Source organism: Mya arenaria, chromosome 15 (genome assembly GCF_026914265.1).
Source record: "Mya arenaria isolate MELC-2E11 chromosome 15, ASM2691426v1".
Classification (NCBI taxonomy): domain Eukaryota; kingdom Metazoa; phylum Mollusca; class Bivalvia; order Myida; family Myidae; genus Mya; species Mya arenaria.
In genome coordinates this window covers 22,054,463-22,078,961 of record NC_069136.1, presented here as the reverse complement: position 1 = coordinate 22,078,961, position 24,499 = coordinate 22,054,463, and the positions used below count along the sequence as shown (strand labels likewise).

Here is a 24,499-nt window from a genome sequence, read left to right as displayed (position 1 = left end):
ATAATTCTCACGAATGTGTCAAATCTAGTATTCGATGGAATGATGCACTTTGTGACTCTTTTCGATGCAATAGTATTGCAAAATTGCCCGTTTTCAACTCTATTGTAAATGATGTTACATTTGATAGTCGTATTGCAGTTAATGATTGCATAAAAACATTTACACATGTCATTAATTCTGTAGCAGAGCCATTGTATCCGATAAGCCTATTGTTGATCAAGGCGTATGTAAAAAGGCTGACTGGGCTGATGAAGAATGATTTAATGCTTAACGTCTGTATATCAATGCACTGAATAAATATAATAGTTGTAAAAATGAAATAAATAGGCGATCATTTTGTGAAAATAAAAAGCTTTATAAATGCCTTGTTAAAAAGAAGAAAAGACGTTGTAAAATTAATAAGATAAAGGCAATTGAAAAGCTAAGACACTGTTAACCAAAATATTTTTAGGCATTTCAGTAAAATGAAATCTAATAATGATTACAGCACTGATGAATTCTTTCGCTTTTTTTCAACTTTGAACGATGATATGCCAACTTGCATCAAATGTAAATGCAGAGAAGTTCTGTAATAATCATGATTTTGATAGTAATGATTGTATTTTTGAAGAGCTTGATACTCCAACCACTGTGCAGGAAATTGAAAATATAACAAAAGTATTAAAGAAAAATAAAGCTTTCGCCGGTGACAAATTGTTTAATGAATACTTCGTTGCAACTATTGACGTTTTAACGTCTTATTTGGGAGACATTTTTAACGGTATTCTTCACACCGGGGGTTTTCCCGACCAATGGATGGAAGGTTTTATAGTTCCTTTGTTTAAGAAAAATGACCCCCTTGATGTAAATAATTATAGAGGTATTACGCTTGTCAGTTGTTTCTCTAAAAAAATTTCAGGAATACTTAATAAACGTATTACAGAAATGGCTAAAAATAATAATATTATAAGTGATGCCCAATTCGGTTTTAGAAAAGGTCGCCCAACAGTTGATGCATTTTTGTGCTGAATGCTGCTATAAGTAAATGTTTGAATGAAAATAAACGCTTAGCCTGTGAATTTATAGAGTTTACGAAAGCCTTTGATAGTATTTATAGAAATGGTCTTTGGGTTAAGTTATATAATGTAGGTGTTCGTGGAAAAACGTTGAAAATTATGCGCGATATGTACTCCAAGGTAAGAGCACGTGTTAATAAGATGCTCATTTTCTGATTTCTTTAAATGTTCTGTAGGCTTAAAGCAAGGTGAAGTCATGTCTCCGATATTGTTTTCTTTATTTTTAGAAGATCTAGAGTTGTATTCATTTGATAGTATTGATTCAGGTATTACTTTAGAAGAAATATATTTCATATTATGTTATTTGCAGATGATATGGTTATAATGGGACAATCTCCAGAAGATTTGCAAAAAAGCTTAAATTTGTTGAATTCATATTGTAAATGTTGGGTATTAGAAGTAAATCAAGATAAAAGTAAAATAGTTGTGTTTAGAAAACGAGGTCCTATTAAAATTATTGAAAAACGGACGTACAATGGCTGTAACTTAGAAGTTGTTGATAATTTCAAATTATCTTGGAACGGTATTTAGTTATACTGGAAGTTTTATATTGAATCAATCGACACTTGCTGGTTAAGGTTTAAAGGCTCTTAATGTCCTTCTTTCAAATGTTAAAAATAAGCCTTTAAAACCAAGTACAGTATGTCAACTGTTTGATGCATTTGTCTCATCAGTTCTTAATTACGTTTGCGAAATTTGGGGATTTGGAAAAAATAAGGAAATCGAAAGGGTTCATCTGTAGTTTTGTAAATTATTGTTATTATTAACATGTTAAACAGTCCACATCGACAGTGTCAATTTATGGTGAACTAGGAGGATATCCATTGTATATAACAAGACATACACGAATTATAAAATTTTGGTGTAAAACACTAAATAGCGATAATATTATCGTAAGTACATTGTATAATAATCTTTTATCAGATTGTGCGAAAGGGAATAGTAATTGGGCTAGTAATGTAAAACTGTTGCTTAACACAACTGGTTTTTCAAATGTGTGGATAAACCCTAGCTGTGTCGATGTGAACAGGTTCTATTTAGTTTTTAAAGAACGCCTTATTGATCAATTTAAACAATCTTGGTATAATTATATACATAACAGCCCAGTCTTGTGTACTTACAAACATTTTAAAACTTCTTTCGAACGCTTGTATCTGGATACATTTTCTTCAAAGTATCGAATTCCTCTTACTAAACTGAGACCCTCGTCTCACCAGTTACGTATTGAAACTGGGCGTAATGGAAATAACATTGATCATCATGAACGTTATTGCACCATATGTAATAATGGTGACATTGAAGATGAGTTTCATTTTGTTTGTGTGTGTGATGTATGTGATAATTTATATAGAATGTATTTGAGAAGAAAATATATCGTTAGGCCTAGCATGATCAAATTTATTGATCTTATGCAAGGTACGAATTATTCCGAACAGCTTAATTTGTGCAAATTTATTTCTAAAGCATTTGAACATCGTCCTTACATTGTAAATATTGTTTCATGATCTTTTTTGAAGGTTTACATTTTGGCTTTTTTGCATACCATAATATACCTTTAAAAATCTAGCTTTCATCATGAAAATTATTACATAAATATTTACTAATTAGTTGTTAGGCCATCCTCACTGTTTAATTGAAATGTTAGTGAAATGTAAAAGTATCTAATGTTAAAGTTTCATGTTAAAAGATTGATTATAAGTTCTTTTCTCATGTCTGAGATTTCAAACCAATCATGTTATCGTTGTATATATGTTTAATTGAATGTATTATATTTATCACGTATTGAGGAGCATTTGTGTTCAAGTTACTTAATAAATAAGTTGAATCTTCAATCTTGAATCTAATATTCTTAAGGTGGATGCAGAAAGAATTTGTACAATAATCGGGATGAATTATTTGACTTTATAGAATTAACTGTAGATTTGAATGCTGCAGGAAATAATAGTTTGCATGTGATTATTGCAATTATTGATGAATTATTAAAGTTGGTGGCAATCACGGCGGATAAACATCAAGACGTTTATAAAAAAAGAATGTATAATGGCATCATATTGCATAAAAGAGAAACAAAAGCTTACACAATTATTAAATCCTTAGTATGTCTTTTCTAAAAATAATCCGTTGCCGTTTTTTAATGAGAAAGGTAGAGAAAAGACATCCATAAAGCGATTTTTTCATTGCTTTCTTAAAAATTAAACTTACCGTGAAAAAAGAACTGTGGACCAATTTTGAGGGAAATAAAATAAGCAAAGATTGCATATAATTTAATTGTCACACCAGTTATTAATGCAAAGTATAATGTAGGTCTGTGACAAAACGGTAACAACCCCCCCCCCCCTCCCCCCCCGGAAAAATGACTATAACAAGGTAGATTTGTTAGAGTCCAAGTAAGCTGATACATTAGCAAATGATTTACACAAACCAATTAAATGAACATTTCGAAGCAGACGAGTTATTTTTATTGATGAAATATGGTCAGGAGGTTTGGTTGACATGCAAGGCTTTTCTGCATTTAAACAAAATAACAAATGTTTATTAATAATCATTGGCAAAGTTTATATGCGTGGATAATACCATCAAAATATAAAACAGGTATATCTATTTTACTTTATTAAAGTGTCTTTAAAAAATGGCTTTCCAAAAGTTATATTGATATATGCCGGTTCCCAGTCTTAGTGCGTCCCATAACTACCTTCTAATTGTAACATCCACTAAAAGTAAGTCAATGTGCTTGTTTTACCCAAATAGTGGGTCCCCAGACGTTGAGGGTCAAATTTGGTCAAGCTGACCATAAGTTGGAAGTTTTTCGGCGGTACCGAGTGATATCCTGAATGTCCCCTACATGCCAATACCCGGTCTTGGGGGGAGGGGGGTCACATCGCCTCCTTCTGGTCGTAACAGTTACCCAAAGTAGTTAAATGTGGTTGTTTACCCAAAAAGCGGATCCCCAAACGTTTATGGTCGATTTTGGTCAAGCTGACCCCAGAATGGAAGTTATTTGGGTGTAAGGTGATAGCTATGGATATCCTCTACAAACCTTTTCCCGGTTTAGGGCGTCACATCGCCTCCTACTAGTCGTACATGAAACCGATAGTAAGTCAATATGCATGTATTACCCAAATAACGGGCCCCTGACGTTTTGGATCAATTTTGGTCAAGCTGATCAAAGATTTAAGTTATTGGGCATTGCTAGGTGATAATCCTGGATGTCCCCTACATTCAAGCACCTTGTCTTAGAGCGTCACCTGCGTCATTCTGGTTGTAACAGCAATCTGAAGTGCTTGCTTAACTCAAATAAGGGTTCATAAGACGTTGGAGTTAATTTTTGTGAAGCTGATCCCAGGATGGAAGTTATTTGGCGGTGTAAGCGATAGCCATAGATGTCCTCTGTATGCCAGTACCCGATCTAAGGGCGTCATGTCGCCTCCTTCTGGTCGTAACAGAAGCCAAACGTATGTCAATGTACATGTTTTATCCAAATAGTCGGCCCCAGACGTTTTAGGTGGAGTTTTGCAAACCTGACCCAAGATTAAAGTTAATGGGCGGTGCTAAATGCTGTCGTCCCCTACATGTCAGTAGCTGTTCTAAAGGCGTCACATCACCTCATTCTGGTCATACTGCTAACCCAAAGTAGTCCAATGAGCTTGTGTTACCTAATTACGGGATCCAACGCCGTTTTTGGTCAATTTTGGTCAAGCTGACCTGAAGATGGATGTTATTATGCGTTTTTAGGTGAAAACCCTGGGTGTCCCTTCCATGTCAGTACCCGGTATTAGGGAATCACATTGCCTCCTTTTAGCCGTAACATACAACCAAAGTAAGCTAATTTGCTTTTTGCACGTAAATAGAGGTTGCAAAGACGTTGAGGTCAATTTGGTCAAGCTCACCACAAGATGTAAGTTATTGAGCGGTGCTAGGTGATAGCCATGGATGTCCACTTCATACCAGTACCCGGTCTTGTGGCGTCACATCGCCTCCTTCTGGTCGTTCCAGCAGCCCAAAGTAGGTCAGTGTGCTTGTTTTACCCAGATAGGGGGTCCTGGACGTTGGGGGGTCGATTTTGGTCAAACTCACCCCAAGATGGAAGTTATTGAGAGTGCTAGGTGATAGTCCTGGATGTTCTCTTCATGTCAGTACCCGGTCTTGGGGCGTCACATCGCCTCCTTCTGGTCGTTCCAGCAACCCAAAGTAGGTCAGTGTGCTTGTTTTATCCAAATATGGGGTCCTGGACGTTGGGGGTCGATTTTGGTCAAGCTCACCCCAAGATGGAAGTTATTGAGCGGTGCTAGGTGATAGCCCTGGATGTTCCCTTCATGTCAGTACCCGGTCTTGGGGCGTCACATCGTCTCCTTCTGGTCGTTCCAGCAACCTACAGTAGTTCAGTGTGCTTGTTTTACCCAATAAGGGGGGTCCTGGACGTTGGGGATCGATTTTGGTCAAGCTCACCCCAAGATGGAAGTTATTGAGCGATGCTAGGTGATAGTCCTGGATGTCCCCTACATGCCAGTACCTGATCTTTGGGCGTCACATCGCCTCCTTCTGGTCGTTCCAGCAACCCAAAGTAGGTTAGTGTGCTTGTTTTACCCAAATAGGGGGTCCTGGACGTTGGGGGTCGATTTTGGTTAAGCTCAAGCCAAGATGGAAGTTATTGAGCGGTGCTAGGTGATAGTCCTGGATGTTCCCTTCATGTCAGAACCCGGTCTTGGGGCGTCACATCGCCTCCTTCTGGTCGTTCCAGCAACCCAAAGTAGGTCAGTGTGCTTGTTTTACCCAAATAGGGGGTCCTGGACGTTGGGGGTCGATTTTGGTCAAGCTCACCCCAAGATGGAAGTTATTGAGCGGTGCTAGGTGATAGCCCTGGATGTCCCCTTCATGTCAGTACCCGGTCATGGGGCGTCACATCGCCTCCTTCTGGTCGTTCCAGCAACCTACAGTAGTTCAGTGTGCTTGTTTTACCCAAATAGGGGGCCCTGGACGTTGGGGTCGATTTTTGCCAAGCTCACCCCAAGATGGAAGTTATTGAGCGATGCTAGGTGATAGTCCTGGATGTCCCCTACATGCCAGTACCCGGTCTTTGGGCGTCACATCGCCTCCTTCTGGTCGTTCCAGCAACCCAAAGTAGGTTAGTGTGCTTGTTTTACCCAAATAGGGGGTCCTGGACGTTGGGGGTCGATTTTGGTTAAGCTCAAGCCAAGATGGAAGTTATTGAGCGGTGCTAGGTGATAGTCCTGGATGTCCCCTACATGCCAGTACCTGATCTTTGGGCGTCACATCGCCTCCTTCTGGTCGTTCCAGCAACCCAAAGTAGGTTAGTGTGCTTGTTTTACCCAAATAGGGGGTCCTGGACGTTGGGGGTCGATTTTGGTTAAGCTCAAGCCAAGATGGAAGTTATTGAGCGATGCTAGGTGATAGTCCTGGATGTTCCCTTCATGTCAGAACCCGGTCTTGGTGCGTCACATCGCCTCCTTCTGGTCGTTCCAGCAACCCAAAGTAGGTCAGTGTGCTTGTTTTACCCAAATAGGGGGTCCTGGACGTTGGGGGTCGATTTTGGTCAAGCTCACCCCAAGATGGAAGTTATTGAGTGGTGCTAGGTGATAGCCCTGGATGTCCCCTTCATGTCAGTACCCGGTCTTGGGGCGTCACATCGCCTCCTTCTGGTCGTTCCAGCAACCTACAGTAGTTCAGTGTGCTTGTTTTACCCAAATAGGGGGCCCTGGACGTTGGGGTCGATTTTTGCCAAGCTCACCCCAAGATGGAAGTTATTGAGCGATGCTAGGTGATAGTCCTGGATGTCCCCTACATGCCAGTACCTGGTCTTTGGGCGTCACATCGCCTCCTTCTGGTCGTTCCAGCAACCCAAAGTAGGTTAGTGTGCTTGTTTTATCCAAATAGGGGGTCCTGGACGTTGGGGGTCGATTTTGGTTAAGCTCAAGCCAAGATGGAAGTTATTGAGCGGTGCTAGGTGATAGTCCTGGATGTTCCCTTCATGTCAGAACCCGGTCTTGGGGCGTCACATCGCCTCCTTCTGGTCGTTCCAGCAACCCAAAGTAGGTCAGTGTGCTTGTTTTACCCAAATAGGGGGTCCTGGACGTTGGGGGTCGATTTTGGTCAAGCTCACCCCAAGATGGAAGTTATTGAGCGGTGCTAGGTGATAGCCCTGGATGTCCCCTTCATGTCAGTACCCGGTCTTGGGGCGTCACATCGCCTCCTTCTGGTCGTTCCAGCAACCTACAGTAGTTCAGTGTGCTTGTTTTACCCAAATAGGGGGCCCTGGACGTTGGGGTCGATTTTTGCCAAGCTCACCCCAAGATGGAAGTTATTGAGCGGTGCTAGGTGATAGTCCTGGATGTTCCCTTCATGTCAGAACCCGGTCTTGGGGCGTCACATCGCCTCCTTCTTGTCGTTCCAGCAACCCAAAGTAGGTCAGTGTGCTTGTTTTACCCAAATAGGGGGTCCTGGACGTTGGGGGTCGATTTTGGTCAAGCTCACCCCAAGATGGAAGTTATTGAGCGGTGCTAGGTGATAGCCCTGGATGTCCCCTTCATGTCAGTACCCGGTCTTGGGGCGTCACATCGCCTCCTTCTGGTCGTTCCAGCAACCTACAGTAGTTCAGTGTGCTTGTTTTACCCAAATAGGGGGCCCTGGACGTTCCGGTCGATTTTTGCCAAGCTCACCCCAAGATGGAAGTTATTGGGCTATGCTAGGTGATAGTCCTGGATGTCCCCTACATGCCAGTACCCGGTCTTATGGCGTCACATCGCCTTCTTCTGGTCGTTCCAGCAACCCAAAGTAGGTCAGTGTGCTTGTTTTACCCAATTAGGGGGTCCTGGACGTTGGGGGTCGATTTTGGTCAAGCTCACGCCAAGATGAAAGTTATTGAGCGGTGCTAGGTGATAGCCCTAGATGTCCCCTTCATGCCAGTACCCGGTCTTGGGGCGTCACATCGCCTCCTTCTGGTCGTAACAGCCACCCAAAGTAGGTCCATGTGCTTGTTTTACCCAAATAGGGGGTCCTGGACGTTGGGGGTCAATTTTGGTCAAACTCACCCCAAGATGGAAGTTATTGAGAGTGCTAGGTAATAGTCCTGGATGTCCCCTTCATGTCAGTACCCGGTCTTAGGGCGTCACATCGCCTCCTTCTGGTCGTTCCAGCAACCCAAAGTAGTTCAGTGTGCTTGTTTTACCCAAATATGGGGTCCTGGACTTTGGGGGTCGATTTTGGTCAAGCTCACCCCAAGATGGAAGTTATTGAGCGGTGCTAGGTGATAGCCCTGGATGTCCCCTTCATGTCAGTACCCGGTCTTGGGGCGTCACATCGTCTCCTTCTGGTCGTTCCAGCAACCTACAGTAGTTCAGTGTGCTTGTTTTACCCAATAAGGGGGGTCCTGGACGTTGGGGATTGATTTTGGTCAAGCTCACCCCAAGATGGAAGCTATTGAGCGGTGCTAGGTGATAGCCCTAGATGTCCCCTTCATGTCAGTGCCCGGTCTGGGTGCGTCACATCGCCTCCTTCTGGTCGTTTCAGCAACCCACAGTAGTTCAGTGTGCTTGTTTTACCCAAATAGGGGGTCCTGGACGTTGGGGGTCGATTTTGGTCAAACTCACCCCAAGATGGAAGTTATTGAGCAGTGCTAGGTGATAGTCCTGGATGTTCTCTTCATGTCAGTACCCGGTCTTGGGGCGTCACATCGCCTCCTTCTGGTCGTTCCAGCAACACAAAGTCAGTCAGTGTGCGTGTTTTACCCAAATAGGGGGTCCTGAACGTTGGGGGTCGATTTTGGTCAAGCTCACCCCAAGATGGAAGTTATTGAGCGGTTCTAGGTGATAGCCCTGGATGTCCCCTTCATGTCAGTACCCGGTCTTGGGGCGTCACATCGTCTCCTTCTGGTCGTTCCAGCAACCCAAAGTAGGTTAGTGTGCTTGTTTTATCCAAATAGGGGGTCCTGGACGTTGGGGGTCGATTTTGGTTAAGCTCAAGCCAAGATGGAAGTTATTGAGCGGTGCTAGGTGATAGTCCTGGATGTTCCCTTCATGTCAGAACCCGGTCTTGGGGCGTCACATCGCCTCCTTCTGGTCGTTCCAGCAACCCAAAGTAGGTCAGTGTGCTTGTTTTACCCAAATAGGGGGTCCTGGACGTTGGGGGTCGATTTTGGTCAAGCTCACCCCAAGATGGAAGTTATTGAGCGGTGCTAGGTGATAGCCCTGGATGTCCCCTTCATGTCAGTACCCGGTCTTGGGGCGTCACATCGCCTCCTTCTGGTCGTTCCAGCAACCTACAGTAGTTCAGTGTGCTTGTTTTACCCAAATAGGGGGCCCTGGACGTTGGGGTCGATTTTTGCCAAGCTCACCCCAAGATGGAAGTTATTGAGCGGTGCTAGGTGATAGTCCTGGATGTTCCCTTCATGTCAGAACCCGGTCTTGGGGCGTCACATCGCCTCCTTCTTGTCGTTCCAGCAACCCAAAGTAGGTCAGTGTGCTTGTTTTACCCAAATAGGGGGTCCTGGACGTTGGAGGTCGATTTTGGTCAAGCTCACCCCAAGATGGAAGTTATTGAGCGGTGCTAGGTGATAGCCCTGGATGTCCCCTTCATGTCAGTACCCGGTCTTGGGGCGTCACATCGCCTCCTTCTGGTCGTTCCAGCAACCTACAGCAGTTCAGTGTGCTTGTTTTACCCAAATAGGGGGCCCTGGACGTTCCGGTCGATTTTTGCCAAGCTCACCCCAAGATGGAAGTTATTGGGCTATGCTAGGTGATAGTCCTGGATGTCCCCTACATGCCAGTACCCGGTCTTATGGCGTCACATCGCCTTCTTCTGGTCGTTCCAGCAACCCAAAGTAGGTCAGTGTGCTTGTTTTACCCAATTAGGGGGTCCTGGACGTTGGGGGTCGATTTTGGTCAAGCTCACCCCAAGATGAAAGTTATTGAGCGGTGCTAGGTGATAGCCCTAGATGTCCCCTTCATGCCAGTACCCGGTCTTGGGGCGTCACATCGCCTCCTTCTGGTCGTAACAGCAACCCAAAGTAGTTCAGTGTGCTTGTTTTACCCAAATATGGGGTCCTGGACTTTGGGGGTCGATTTTGGTCAAGCTCACCCCAAGATGGAAGTTATTGAGCGGTGCTAGGTGATAGCCCTGGATGTCCCCTTCATGTCAGTACCCGGTCTTGGGGCGTCACATCGTCTCCTTCTGGTCGTTCCAGCAACCTACAGTAGTTCAGTGTGCTTGTTTTACCCAATAAGGGGGGTCCTGGACGTTGGGGATTGATTTTGGTCAAGCTCACCCCAAGATGGAAGTTATTGAGCGGTGCTAGGTGATAGCCCTAGATGTCCCCTTCATGTCAGTACCCGGTCTGGGTGCGTCACATCGCCTCCTTCTGGTCGTTTCAGCAACCCACAGTAGTTCAGTGTGCTTGTTTTACCCAAATAGGGGGTCCTGGACGTTGGGGGTCGATTTTGGTCAAACTCACCCCAAGATGGAAGTTATTGAGCAGTGCTAGGTGATAGTCCTGGATGTTCTCTTCATGTCAGTACCCGGTCTTGGGGCGTCACATCGCCTCCTTCTGGTCGTTCCAGCAACACAAAGTCAGTCAGTGTGCGTGTTTTACCCAAATAGGGGGTCCTGGACGTTGGGGGTCGATTTTGGTCAAGCTCACCCCAAGATGGAAGTTATTGAGCGGTTCTAGGTGATAGCCCTGGATGTCCCCTTCATGTCAGTACCCTGTCTTGGGGCGTCACATCGCCTCCTTCTGGTCGTTCCAGCAACCTACAGTAGTTCAGTGTGCTTGCTTTACCCAAATAGGGGGTCATGGACGTTGGGGGTCGATTTTGGTGAAACTCACCCCAAGATGAAAGTTATTGAGCGGTGCTAGGTGATAGCCCTAGATGTCCCCTTCATGCCAGTACCCGGTCTTGGGGCGTCACATCGCCTCCTTCTGGTCGTTCCAGCAACCCAAAGTAGGTCAGTGTGCTTGTTTTACCCAAATAGGGGGTCCTGGACGTTGGGGTCGATTTTTGCCAAGCTCACCCCAAGATGGAAGTTATTGGGCGGTGCTAATGGGTAGTCCTGGATGTCCCCTACATGCCAGTACCCGGTCTTAGGGCGTCACATCGCCTCCTTCTGGTCGTTCCAGCAACCCAAAGTAGGTCAGTGTGCTTGTTTTACCCAAATAGGGGGTCCTGGACGTTGGGGGTCGATTTTGGTCAAGCTCACCCCAAGATGGAAGTTATTGGGCGGTGCTAGGTGATAGCCCTCTATGTCCCCTTCATGTCTGTATCCGGTCATGGGGCGTCACATCGCCTCCTTCTGGTCGTATTAGCAACCCAAAGTAGGTCAATGTGCTTGTTTTAACCAAATATGAGTTTCCCTTACGTTTAAGTTAATTGTGTTTAGGCTGAATCTAAGATGGAAGTCATGCGGCACTGCTAGGTGATAGCCCAGATGTCCATTCTATGCCAGTTACCTGTCTTATGGCGTTACATCGCCTCCTTTTTGGTCGTACCATCAACCCAAAGTAGTTTAATGTGTTTGTTTAACTCAATCAAAAGGGCCCAAGAGGTTGGGGTCAATTTATTCAAGCGTCAAATTGCCTCCTTCTGGTCGTAACAAGGGGTCCCGAGGATTTAGGTGCGGCATCTTGCTGTCGTACTAACAACTCAATTTCCTTAATTTCTTTGCCATGCACTGACCCCGTCTTGGAGGATACATATGATCTTCCTAGCCCCAGTACTACGCTTATTAAATGAGTACAGGGAATAGTCTTTTTAAAGGGTCTGCGTCGTATGCTTACCCTGTCTTCTGGAGTCTTTATTTGATCAGCATTAATCTTAGATAATTACACTATCAACAAAGCGGGATTTTTTCTTTCAAAAAACGCGTTGCCACCGCGGGGGAGAATGCGTCATCGCGGAATATCGCAACGATATATTCCACGGCAGCCAGCGCGGTGGTGCGCGTCATCACCGCAATCATCTGCTGTTACTGCTGTTACTGCGTACGACTAAATTCCGTATAAATGCACGCGGCAAATCGCCGTAATTCGGCAAAACCGAGATGTTTAGGTATTTGTGGTACAAATAGAATAGAAGAAGTAGATTAAACCGTGCTCGCGGACAGGATTTTACTTGATTGCGAGGGTAAACAATCGCATTGCTCTTATATAAATACTGACTAAACAACCAGAATGCAACTCATAGTAAAACGATTGAAGAACGTTGGTTAAATATTTTGATACCATATTTTACGAGAAGGCTATTCAAATTATAAATATTTTTACTTAATATAGCGGGTGTTTCGGATTAAAAACCAAATACCAAATATTATAAAGTACAGTATTTATTGGGGTAATGGGGGTAAACTGTGCCAGTAATAATATTCTAAAAAGCTGATGTAATATTTTAAATGTTTATGTTATCTGGGGCCAAAAATAAATCCAATTTAAATTATTCCCCCATGTGTTATCAACATATTAGCTGGTTATCCCGGATACTATATTTAGCCGCGGGTAGCCTCTACTGAGTACTGTAATACATATTCATTTTATGGTTTACTTTTGTTCTTACTGGTTCTTTTTCATTATGTTTCATCGTGTTTTATTTATATAAACCATTTGCGTTAATGATATTTTCATTGAAACATTGTTGTTGTGTGGCAGGTGTTCTTATTGGCTGCTGGAAAATAGTAGATTCCTTTCACATTTCGTGTTTCGTGGTAAAAGTACTTATTGGCTGCTAAGTCCCTTATTGGCTGCTGTACTTATTGGCTGCTGTTATTGGCTGCTAGCTTGGTGTCAGTAAGTTTAGCACCGGGAAATTTAAGAAATATCTAATATATTTTGTTATAATTTGTTTAAATTCTGACAGCATGTCATTTGATTCATTATTAAAAGGTAAAATGGTTATTTGTCATATTGATACATAAAAAATCTGAGCCATCTATGACATACTGGTACTGTAATGTTGCCTTTTTACTACAAAAACTGCCAAAAAAGGACAACAAAATATTTCGTGGTTCTGAAGTTTAAAATTAAATATATAAATATATTGTAGCCCAATTTCCTGATATTGCTGATATTTACCATGTTTTTTTTTCTTTCCAGAAGCCAAATCATGGTAAGCATGGCTTTCATAATAAAAACATATGTTAACCCACTAAAAGCTTTTAGAGGGACTCCTGATTTTGGACCAAATATTAGTTTTCCTCTTTGGTACCAAAATTGCAGAAAAACAACAACAATTAATTAAAGTTTTAAAAAACCATTCTGGTTTTAGTGGGAGCAAATGCAAGTTGAATATTTTAACATTTATTTAATACCTTGAAAGCATCATGTGATAATGTTAATCATCCAGTCACATTCACAGTGGCTTGATGACAAAGGCTCATTAAAGTGACAATTTTGGCTAGTTGAACCGATTTATTATCACTTTAATGAGCCTTTGTCATCAAGCCACTGTGGTCACATTACAGCCTTCTGCAGAATTGCATTAGCATTTTTTTGGAAATTGTAGACTTCAAAGACAATATTTGAACATAAATCAACATTTGTTGAATTATTCCAGCTGTCAGTATCTTAGTTTTAACACTCCTGATGATATAAAACACTTTATTTCATATTTATGAAAATCTTTAAAAAGTGCGTTTTGCAAACCATGAGCATGTCCCAATTAGAGATTCTAAATATGTCAAACAGAACTAAAGTATGTTTGAAAGAGTTGGTATTTCTATACATGTAGTTCAAGGGAGGCCATTCATGAAGGGTTATCCACAACTGTTGATAGACAAGTAAACAGAGAGAATCTTTTCATAGCCTCTCATGAATTATTCTGGCATTAAAATTACAGACATAGAGTAAAGATAAGACATACTACTTAAAGATTACATGTCAGATTGGAATAACAAAAAATAAATAAATACACATTTCAGTTTTGATCGAGTACTGCAAGAAGGCAAGAAGGAATCAAATGTGGACATACAGCTCATGTTGGAGACGTCACAGCGGTGTCTTGTCCTCGTACAGCAACTATGCTCCCTTGAGGAGAGCTCAGAGCATATGGTGATTCATTTAGATGGACCCATTCACAGATTTTATATTGGCAACATTTTTTTCAAACTGTTATGCAAATATATGAACAAATGTTGTGATGTACTCATTTGAAGTGAAGTGATGGCTCTAGAACTGGAACTTTTACAGGACAAAGCCAAATATATTTTACAAGCCTCATATCTTCAGGCTTGCTCATTTCACGTAGACAGTCAGGAGTTTTATTTTCTTTCAAAGTAGCAAGATAGAAGATGCAAGAATCTTTATTATAAGTCAGGTATATACTTACAAGAAACATTAGCTCATTGAGCTATTTTCGGACATGAACAACAAACATACATCATATCAAAACATAAAGAGCTGGTGACCTGGAAATAAAAGCATATAGTTTTAAATAGGTACAATATGGGAACAATCATTAAAAGAAGCTGTTTCTTAATATGTTCATGCATAAAATTACTAACAGTTTGATGGTTTTGAGCAGTGTATACAGTGATAACATCAACTAGTAAGTCTTCCCGGTTGTACGGGCAATCCACATGCGCTCGGTTTCTCTAGTTTACATATCACTGTAGCGAATAATTGCTTAAATAAATTGGAGATTTGGGGCACCTTAAGGTTCAAACCTAATGCAAAAAAGTAGCTAAGTGGGCCAACACTAATTGCTGTGTTTTTGCCAGGCTACTGGATCATTTTGAAACCCCTGACTCATATTGTGTAACCACAGGCTGTGTTGAATTGCCTACGAGAGAATGTTGAGAGCCATGTCGACATACTGACAGCCAAGATTGACCAGCTTAACAGACAGGCTGACCAGCAGGTGCCCACCACTGACCAAAAGGATGATCATGGTAAGCGTACTGACAGCAAAAAATGAATAGCTCAACAGACAGGCTGACCGGTAGATCCCCTGTACTGACCACAAGGATGACCCTGGTAAGTGTACTAACTGCCAATATTGACCAGCTGAACAGACTGGCTGACCAGCAGGTGCCCACACTGGCCACAAGGATGACTATGGTAAGGGTACTGACTGCCAGAATTAACCAGCTCAATAGAAAGGCTGAAAAGCAGATGGCCACCGCTACCATAGGGATGGTTATGGTAAGTATTGCTTTTCTTTTCTTGTAAGCATTGCATATTATGTTTCTCTGATTTCACAATTTTACTGCACAAGTTTCTTTAAAATTTACTCTTCAGAAATGCAGTCCCAACCATCAGAAAAAGGAGACAAAAAGTCCAGCACAAAGGGAGACCACCAATTAAGAGAGGATTCAAGGGCAGATAATCAACAGCCCCAGAGGAGAGCAGCAATTGAAGAGACGATAGTGAGGAAAGGGGGCATCACATTTCATGATATCGCAGGTCTGAATGAAGCAAAGGAGGCCCTGACAGAGGCTATTGTCATGCCACTACAATTTCCTCACCTGTTTACTGGTAATATGTTTTGATTTGTAAGGTTATGTGGTATTTTGTTTAGAAGATAAGGGCAATGTTTAAACATCATATGAAGAAAATAAAAACAGTTTTCATGTTAAGGAATCTGACTCGCACAAAAAACTTGTTCTCTCTATCAGCTTAACAATTGCCATAATTGGATGCCCAGTGACCCACGTTACTGTTTGATTCATTTGAAAGAACTGTAACTAATGAAGATAAAAACTTAATTACTGAAGAACATTATTTAAAAAAAGTTATTGTTTTTGTGTGTGTGTGTTTTGTGTGTATTTGTTGTTGTTTGTTGGTGTGTGTGTGTGGATTATCAAATAATGTATAAAAATTCACACAAACACATTTTTTTTTATTCATTTTTAATATCCAAAAATTTCAGGGTAAAGTATTCTTTCCAAGAACATAAAAACTAATCTATAACTTTTGATAAGATGTTGCTAAAACATGGTTTAAAGCTGCGCTCCCACTGATTGTTTTGACAACATTTTTTTTTTTTGTCCTTCAATAAGCCAATTATTGCGTTCTATTGTGACTCATCTTATATACCTGAATTGAAGGCATTCATGCCAAAATCAGCTAAATCGGATACAGGTCAAAACTGTCAATCTGTGAGAGTACAGCTTTAATACAAGGGTTAAAAGCCAACATGATCGATAGTAACGAAATATCATGAAGCAGAACTTTTCTCTTTTACACTGGATGTGTTTTGCCTAAATCGTAACAGCGTTATTTATATATCCATCATTACAGCTTTATTTTCTTTCTAAGGCTGAACAAAAACTAATGTTGTGAGTCTGGTTACCTGGCCATCTCTAGTCCCAATGCTATTCATTTTTGTTCAAATAATAAAACCTTTGGAATTTATATTTGAACAAAGTGATTCCTTCATTTTTTTGTCCTTGTACCAAACAAATTTATGTTACTGTCCCTATTTTAAAGTCCTGACCCTAATATTTTTTTCTATTTAATATATGGTTCGGGCTGGGCGGCCGGGCGGCATCAAACTCACCTATGAAACTGAATAACTTTAGTTAGGGTTGAGATATCTTGACCCAACTTGGTATAAAGTAAGAGTTTATGGAGACCTTTCATGGGATTGTGTTTGAGGTCCCTCGGGTCAAGGTCACTGTTACTAAAAATAGAAAAACGGTTGGAACTGAATAACTTGAGTTAGGGTTGACATATCTTGACCCAACTTGGTATAAAGGAAGAGTTTATGGAGACCTTTCATGGGATTGCTTTTGGGGTCCCTAGTCTGGTATTGTGTTACTTTCTGGGCAACAATACTGTCAGACTTTGTGTATAAAAACAATTCAATAATATACCAGTACATACTTTGCACACATTGAAATAATTTTTCTAATATTATCTGTCATATGTTTCCCATCGAAAAGAAAAATCTGACCCGAGGGCACCTGCGTTGCCAGGTAACAAGGCTTGCCAACTTCTGGCTAAGCAACATGCCCGAAGGTCAAAAAATTTCTGTCCAAACCGGAAACACATAATTGATATTTTTTGTAACATACCTTTAATACTTTTTTGTGAAAAAAATTACATAGGAAAACACATTTTTGTACATTTCACCAAAAAGCGTGTGTGATGATGTTTACTGACATCATGACGCGCAGAATTTTTTTTTCACTGAATACTAAGTTTCTTCAATATAAGATCTTTTAAGGGGTTTTTTTGTTTTGTTTTTTAGCTATTTTTTTGTTTTGTTAATGTTTATGGAAATCATCAATTGAAATATCATAATAATGCTTACTTAAAGTATATAATTAAAGAAATAAAAGAGAATTGCGTCACAGCATGTGACCTATCTAGCATTGGGGGTTTCAAATAGAGTTTTCCAGCATAGCTGAATTTACTGGAAAAGCCTATCTCTTTGTGCTAGAAAATGTTTTCCCTACCTACACCTACCTAGCCTTGTTTTCGTCAGCATGTAACAGGAACCTCAACATTATTTTTGTTTGGCCTCCCCAGGGTGCATCAAGCCTTGGAAACGAATCCTCCTGTACGGGCCTCCAGGGACGGGAAAAAGTCGGCTGGCTGAGGCCATATCAGGGGAGATAAACTTTACATTCTACTGTGTATCCAGCTCCGACCTTGTGTCTAGTTGGGTCGGTGAAAGTGAAAAGTAAGCTTTACTGATAAGTGTTTTAATAACTTAAAGAACCAGTGGCAAATTGGCTTTTAAATTTTGGCTTGTCACAGTTTTTTTCCTTGCAGTTACCTTAGTTATGCATGTAGCAAATTTCTTTCTCTTTCCTTTAATGTGTCGATTGTTCAGAACTTTGTTAAAGTTAACAACTTTGTTAACATCATCGTTGTTAACTTACAACTCGTTACTGCTCTGGAAGTTAATTTGATACACTTGTGGTCTACTATATTTCTATCAAGACTTGAGACAACTGTTTCAGCTGTACTTGTTCATTGTTAAATATGTGAGCTCACCAAATATTTCATGTTCAAAAGTTGATAACTTGACAAAATTCTGACTTCTTTTCCAATTATTGGTCGGTTTCATTCATTAGATGCACAGAAGTGATTAACATGAAGCATATTGTAATAAGTGCCTTTTTTTCATGACCATCTTGAAGTTGGAATATCAAAATCTTCAACGTGTCAGGGAATTGCAATTTCATGCAAGGGGGTTCTAAAAGTCGGGCTTTTTTCATCTGGGTTGTGTTCAACATATTGATGTTACTCTTTTATGCAAGTCTTGTCTGGGTGTATTAACCTCATAAGTGATAGCTGAAGTTTCTTTTTGTAGACTGATCAAAGAGCTATTTCAGCACGCCACATGTCACACGGGCGGACGGTCCGTAATCTTCATTGATGAGATAGACAGCATCTGTCGACAACGGAGCTCCCGTGAGGAGGAACATACAAGAAGGTTGTTAAGGCATCAGTGTTTGGAATTGGATCAAATTTACTCGTGTTTAATTGAGCTCAACAAATCAAAATATTATCCAATAATAATCATAAGTCCCTTTACGGAGAAGTAAAAATTTTACCGACATAGAGGATAATTGTTTGTGTCAGTGTAAAATCATTATATATATTTCATGAGTAAGCACCAAAAGCTATATTTTACGAGTATCGTAGCCACGAGTGAAATATTTACTTTTGGCGTTCACAAGGTTATATATAATTTGATCTTGCACTGAAATAAACAAATTTTTTTTTATCATATACCGAAAAATGGATATTTAATGACATTTAATTGTTAATTTTCAGAAAAGTATGCAAAATTGTATGCAAATATAACAGAATTTTCGAAAGGAAGCGCTCATGTTTGATTTGGAATTGAGAGTGGGCTAAAATTGAAATTTGAGTATCAGAATGTTATTTCACTGTTTGAAACAATGAAATAACATTTTCATTTTACTGATTAATCTGTAGAAACCAACTGAAAGCATAAAATGATTTATCATACACAGTACATCCATTAATTAAAAACATTTCAGTAGCAAAATGTTGTGATATTTGTTCAAACCTTAAATCCCTCAAGGTTCTATTTAAAAAAGAGTTATTTGACGTTAAATGATTGGCTTGTCAAATGGCTCTTGCATGTCATTAATGTAGTCTTAGGTAGAAAAACTATTGAGAAAATATGTGTATTCTTTGCAAGAATGAAGACAGAGCTGTTAAAACAGATGGAAGGCGCAGACAACTCTTCTACCAATGACAAGATATTTTTGTTGTGTGCTACCAATTGTCCTTGGGAGTTAGATACAGCCTTCCTGCGGCGCTTTCAGAAGAGGATTTATATTCCACTGCCTGACAGGTGCATATAGCCTATTTGTTTTGCATAAACAAAGAGAATACTTACTTCTGGGCGATTTTTCATCATTTAATCTAGAAGTGTTTTGACAATTTTCAACAGTTGTTATGCGCTGTTTTAAATCCGTCATAGGTACATAATCTGTGTCTAGGATTTAAAGACGGGTTAAACAGAGATGTAAAACTGTGTTAATGGATTGAAAGTTGGTTTATCATAATTTGCATATAATCTGTTTCATCTTTTTTCAATGAAAAAAGATAAGGTATTGTCATTGCCATTGGCATCTTTGTTGGCATCATTTGTGTCCAAAAACTTTAGCTTTGGCAATAACTCAATAAACTTATGAGGTATTCAAATGGATTCTGGTAGACATGTTGCCTTTATAGAGAAAACAGGCTTTTGTACAGCAAGGCCCGTAAATGGTTTAAATTATTATTGAGTTATTCCCCTTTTTTGATAGAGATAAAAGAAAAAGACAGCCATTGGCTCCACAGCACTCTTGTTTACATTAAGACTTTTAAGAGCATTGTAATGTGATTGAACTAATGTACACAGAAGGGCAATGTTTACTTTTATCAAATGATTTCAATGGGTTAAAGGTCAAGGTCACAATTATTAGTGTAATTGTCAACGGCAAATATGTAGGTATGATAATTTTTAACCAATGGGATATAGGTAAGGTCTTAATGAGCATTGGATACTGTTAGACAATGGGTTATAGGTCAATTTCATAGTAAAGATCATTGTATATTTGTAGACAATGGGTTAAAAGTCAAGGGCATTATTGAGCGATAATAAGTGTTTAGGGTTTTTTGTCAGATGAAGGGTTATAGTCAAGGTCACAGTGATCTTTGTATATTGTCAGGCAATGAGTTCAATGTATATTGTCAGTCAAAGGTATAGTTATGATAATTGCACATTTTCAATTGGATGTAGGTCAAGGTCACCAAGATATGATATATATATTCAGACAAAAGGATATAGGTCAAGGTCATAGTAATTATTGTATAACAGACAATGGTTTATAAATAAAGGGCATATTGATGATCAAATTCCAGACAATCAGATATAGATCATGGTCACAATAATCATTGTATATTATCAAAAAATGGGTTATATGTCAAGGTCAAAGTGATAGTGCTTGCATTGTCCTTGTCATAGAAATTATTGATATAAAATGGTAAATTTGATGCATTCTGCAAGATTATACCTCTTGTTAGACATTGTAAATCTTAATATACAATTCTCAGGGAAGCAAGGATATCCCTGATCAAGATCCATACAAAGGAAAACAAGCTTGAACTGTCTGACGACGAGTGGCTTTACCTGGCAGACAAGACCGACGGCTATTCGGGGAGTGACATTGCCAATATGACCCTAGGGGCCTTGTTTGGACCAATTAGGGATCTCCGTAATGCTCAGTTTTGGTGCCAGACTAAAGGTTTGATTTAATATTGTAATATGTGTATGGTGATATGTGTATGGTGATCGTGTGTATGGACTAGAGGCTTCTGTAAATTATATTTTGTACAAATATTATTCATAGCCATGTGAATGGTTCTATTGCATCCATTAAAATTTCTGATACAATTTAAATCATCATATTTTTGGCTTTGGTTTTTGACCTGACTGTCTGTGTCAATTTTTTTAGGTATAACAGTATTATCATAGCCTTTGTGTTGTCTTCAGTGTGGGTTTTGTTGTCATAGTGCAAAAACTGTAAGCATGGCCACAATCCAAAACAGTTGAAAAAATTGAAATGAAACTTGGTAACCATGTCAACAGATACAATACTGTCATGCATTATCCATGGAATTCATGGAAAATAAAAGTTACAAAAGCTTCAAACATTTCAAAACCTATTCATTACTACTTGCTGTTGACTCCTGCTCTACAAACTACATACATGAAAACAAGTGTTTTGCTCAGCAGTACTCTGGTTTAATGAAATAATTTGCAGTTTTGTCATATGTAAAATTTAAGTATCATTTCAGCTGGAGACAGCATGGTGCAAGAACTTCAATGATGGTCATTACAAGAAAATTGTTAACATTTAGTTATATGTAGTTGTAAAATAATGAATTGATTATTATTTTGTCGAATTCTCGATACTGTACTTTGATGAGTGAGACATCGCAGTGCATTTGTTTATATTTGTTTGACTAAAGTTTACAAATGTTTTTAAACAACGATTCCTATTCATAATTTCAATTTTGACAAAAACAATTGCTTTTATTTATTGACCAACATTATTGGATGTTGATCCAAATTTTGTTGAAACTATTGTTAATGATAAAAGAACAAGTTTTTTGCTTGAAGGTTTATGTTATATTGGTGATTAAAACGACGCTGGTTGTCATTCATCAAATTATTTGACCAAATCAGGACTATATTTTGTAATAAATAATAGCAGATGGTTGTATACTCCAATGAATTATTTTGATCACCACTGACAAACTCCAGGTGTAACGAGGCTCCCATTCCTGTCATGTAAAATTTTGTTTTCCAGATGGCATGTACACACCATGCGACGAGGATGCACCCAGATGTATCAAGTCTAGAATGACCACACTACCGCCAGACAAGGTTGGGGTTTTTACCACCCTTGGCCAGTATTCATAAAACATCTTAAGTCATTATTCAATCTTAAGTCAATTTCCTAAGTTAAGTATCTTACTGGTCTATGATATATTTACTAAATAAGATCTGAAAGACTTTATCTTCATGGTTTTATTGAATATACTTTTTTTTTGAAAACAAAACAAAACGCTTTTACTTTTCTTTTAATTGGACTATGAAAAACTTAAATAATCAACTTAAGTTAAGAAATGACTTAAGATGTTTTATGAATATCAGCCCTGATTTTCTCAGTAACTGACTGCATTTTATGACTGATTTTTTAGCATGATTGTTTTTATGTTCCTTTTTGAAAGGGACTTGCAGGTTTACAAATGTTGATAGGTAGGTCAGACTGACAGTTGGTCTGTCTGTTTTTGCCACAATAACTTGAGAATGGTTCAGCCTAGGATAACAAAACATCAGCCTTAAATTACTATTGCTTTTGAGGTCAAGTTCATTGTAAACAGTGTAATGAAATATTTGTCTGCATAATATCTACACCAGGATGTGTCCCAAAGAATCATAAAACTTCAATAGGTCATGGTAAAAAGTGTTATGAAACGTTTTTTTGCAGTAAAAAAGTAAATCAAAGTTCAAAATATTATGTAACCACTTTCCTGAAAACTTTTTTCGACCGTAATTAATCAAGGCATTTCTACTTCATTCCAAAACCTAAAATGATTTACAATCCTCTCTTATTGACAGGAGTTTCTTGCTTGTTGTGTTGAATTTTCTCCTTTTAAAGAGATTTGAGACTTACAGACACCACTAAACTGGGGTTATTGCTGTTGTCAAGGATGTTGTTTGAAAAAGAAAAACCTTTGATAAGGGACAGGACCTATTTCATTAAATGATGTGTAATGTAAATTAAAAAAAAATTCACTTAGAGACTTGCTTATACACACATATATAGCAAAACTTACTTATTTAAGATGGTCCAATTGAAACCCGGAGGCTTTAACTACTTAAGATGGCGCAAATGGGACCGTTGATGTCTTTACCACTTAAAAGTTCCAATGTGTCAACCAACACCTTTGCTCTTAAAGATGTTTAACTTTTCTGCTCAAAATAGTGCAAGCCCTATGGTTACCTTAACCACTTTTTATGAAACATTGTGGCCGCTTTGAAAGCTTTAATGTAAAAATTTTATATTTCCAGATCCAGCCCAGAGAAGTTCAACTGGGTGATTTCATCAAGTCCCTGCAGACACATAGGCAAACAGTCACTGAGGCAGATCTGAAGAAGTTTAGTGATTTCACCTCTCACTTTCGAGAAAATGGATAAGCTTTTGGCGGGACATGTGATGTTATGGTCTTGGGTATAGGGAATCATCAAATGTTATATGAAGTTTTATGAAAGTGCATTTGGGTTTTGTGATATTGATGGATAATTTTTGGTATTTTGTTTTTCCATGAGCTATTGTTTTAAGCCAAAATAAACTTTGAGGTAAACCTGATTTTTTTGTTTAACCACATTGAATTTGTACAATGCTCAAATCAGCATATACACACCGTGACGTAACCAAATGACCCAAATGTGTACTATTCAAATTTGAGAAGACAAGAAGTCCAAATCGGGAGAGATAAATTGTCTCAAATTGCACGCTTTTATCAATTTTAAAATCACTTAATGCATTTAAAGGGTGGCTACCACGCACTTTAATGCGAATGACTTGTGCTGTTTAAATACTACATTATGCAAGGTCTTAATACTATGGTATGCAAGTTTAAAATACTGTAGAACCCAAACTCAATATACTATAGTACAAAAGGTCAATGGTATGCAAGATCAAAATACTATGGTATGTAAGGTCTAAATAACATTAATCGAAAGGTCTAAATACCAAGGTCAAATTACTGTGGTATGCAAGGTCACAACCCTGGTATGCAAGATCAAAATAGTATGGTATGCAAGGCCAAAATACTATAGAAAGATACTTTGGTATGCAAGGTCAACACACTTAGGTATGCAATGTCAAAATGCTATAGAATGTCAATATACTGTGGTTTAAAAGGTCAATGGTATGCGAGGTAAAAATACCATGATATATATGCAAGGTCAACACACCATGGTGTGCAAGTTTATGGTTTGCAAGGTCCAAATATTAAGTTAGGAAAGGTAAATGGTATGAAAGGTCAAATTAGTATATAGTGCAATTCAAAATTCTGTCTAGAATAAGGTCTTTTACTTGGTAACTCATACATAACCCTAGAATAGCAGTGACATATTTTGGATCATATGAAGGTGATAAGTTAAAACTAAAGATAACTAGAGATTGCTTTTTTGAAAAAGCGCTTGTCTCCCCTATTGTGTGGTCGTAGCTGAGAAAAAATAAATGATGGACATGAAATTTGTAACTTTGGACTGGAGACAAACCAACAGTGAAGTTTGGTTTATTCGATTGTATTAAATAGTGAAGAGAAGAAAGTGTTGTTGATTAATCATGGAAAATGTAAACGAAGTTTGCATTGTATGAAGTTCCTGGGCGCAAGCGTTATTCAATTATTGATCGGAAACCATTTTTCAGCTCACAGTCATCGTGACCATGACCTT

General features: G+C 39.3%; 1 protein-coding gene across 1 annotated transcript in view; it reads left to right on the top strand.

Annotated features, from left to right (window-relative positions):
* The window catches only part of LOC128220524 (vacuolar protein sorting-associated protein 4-like), a 76,355-nt gene extending 52,964 nt beyond the window's left edge, over nucleotides 1–23,391 (top strand). Inside the window, exons 3-12 of the mRNA XM_052928951.1 lie at nucleotides 13,147–13,159; nucleotides 13,971–14,100; nucleotides 14,816–14,939; nucleotides 15,289–15,525; nucleotides 17,524–17,677; nucleotides 18,314–18,436; nucleotides 19,175–19,330; nucleotides 20,578–20,768; nucleotides 21,837–21,913; nucleotides 23,105–23,391. Coding sequence (XP_052784911.1) covers nucleotides 13,147–13,159; nucleotides 13,971–14,100; nucleotides 14,816–14,939; nucleotides 15,289–15,525; nucleotides 17,524–17,677; nucleotides 18,314–18,436; nucleotides 19,175–19,330; nucleotides 20,578–20,768; nucleotides 21,837–21,913; nucleotides 23,105–23,230 — 1,331 coding nt within the window. The 3' untranslated portion in view covers nucleotides 23,231–23,391. The remainder of the gene's footprint in view (nucleotides 1–13,146; nucleotides 13,160–13,970; nucleotides 14,101–14,815; nucleotides 14,940–15,288; nucleotides 15,526–17,523; nucleotides 17,678–18,313; nucleotides 18,437–19,174; nucleotides 19,331–20,577; nucleotides 20,769–21,836; nucleotides 21,914–23,104) is intronic.
* The last annotated feature ends 1,108 nt before the right edge of the window (nucleotides 23,392–24,499 follow it).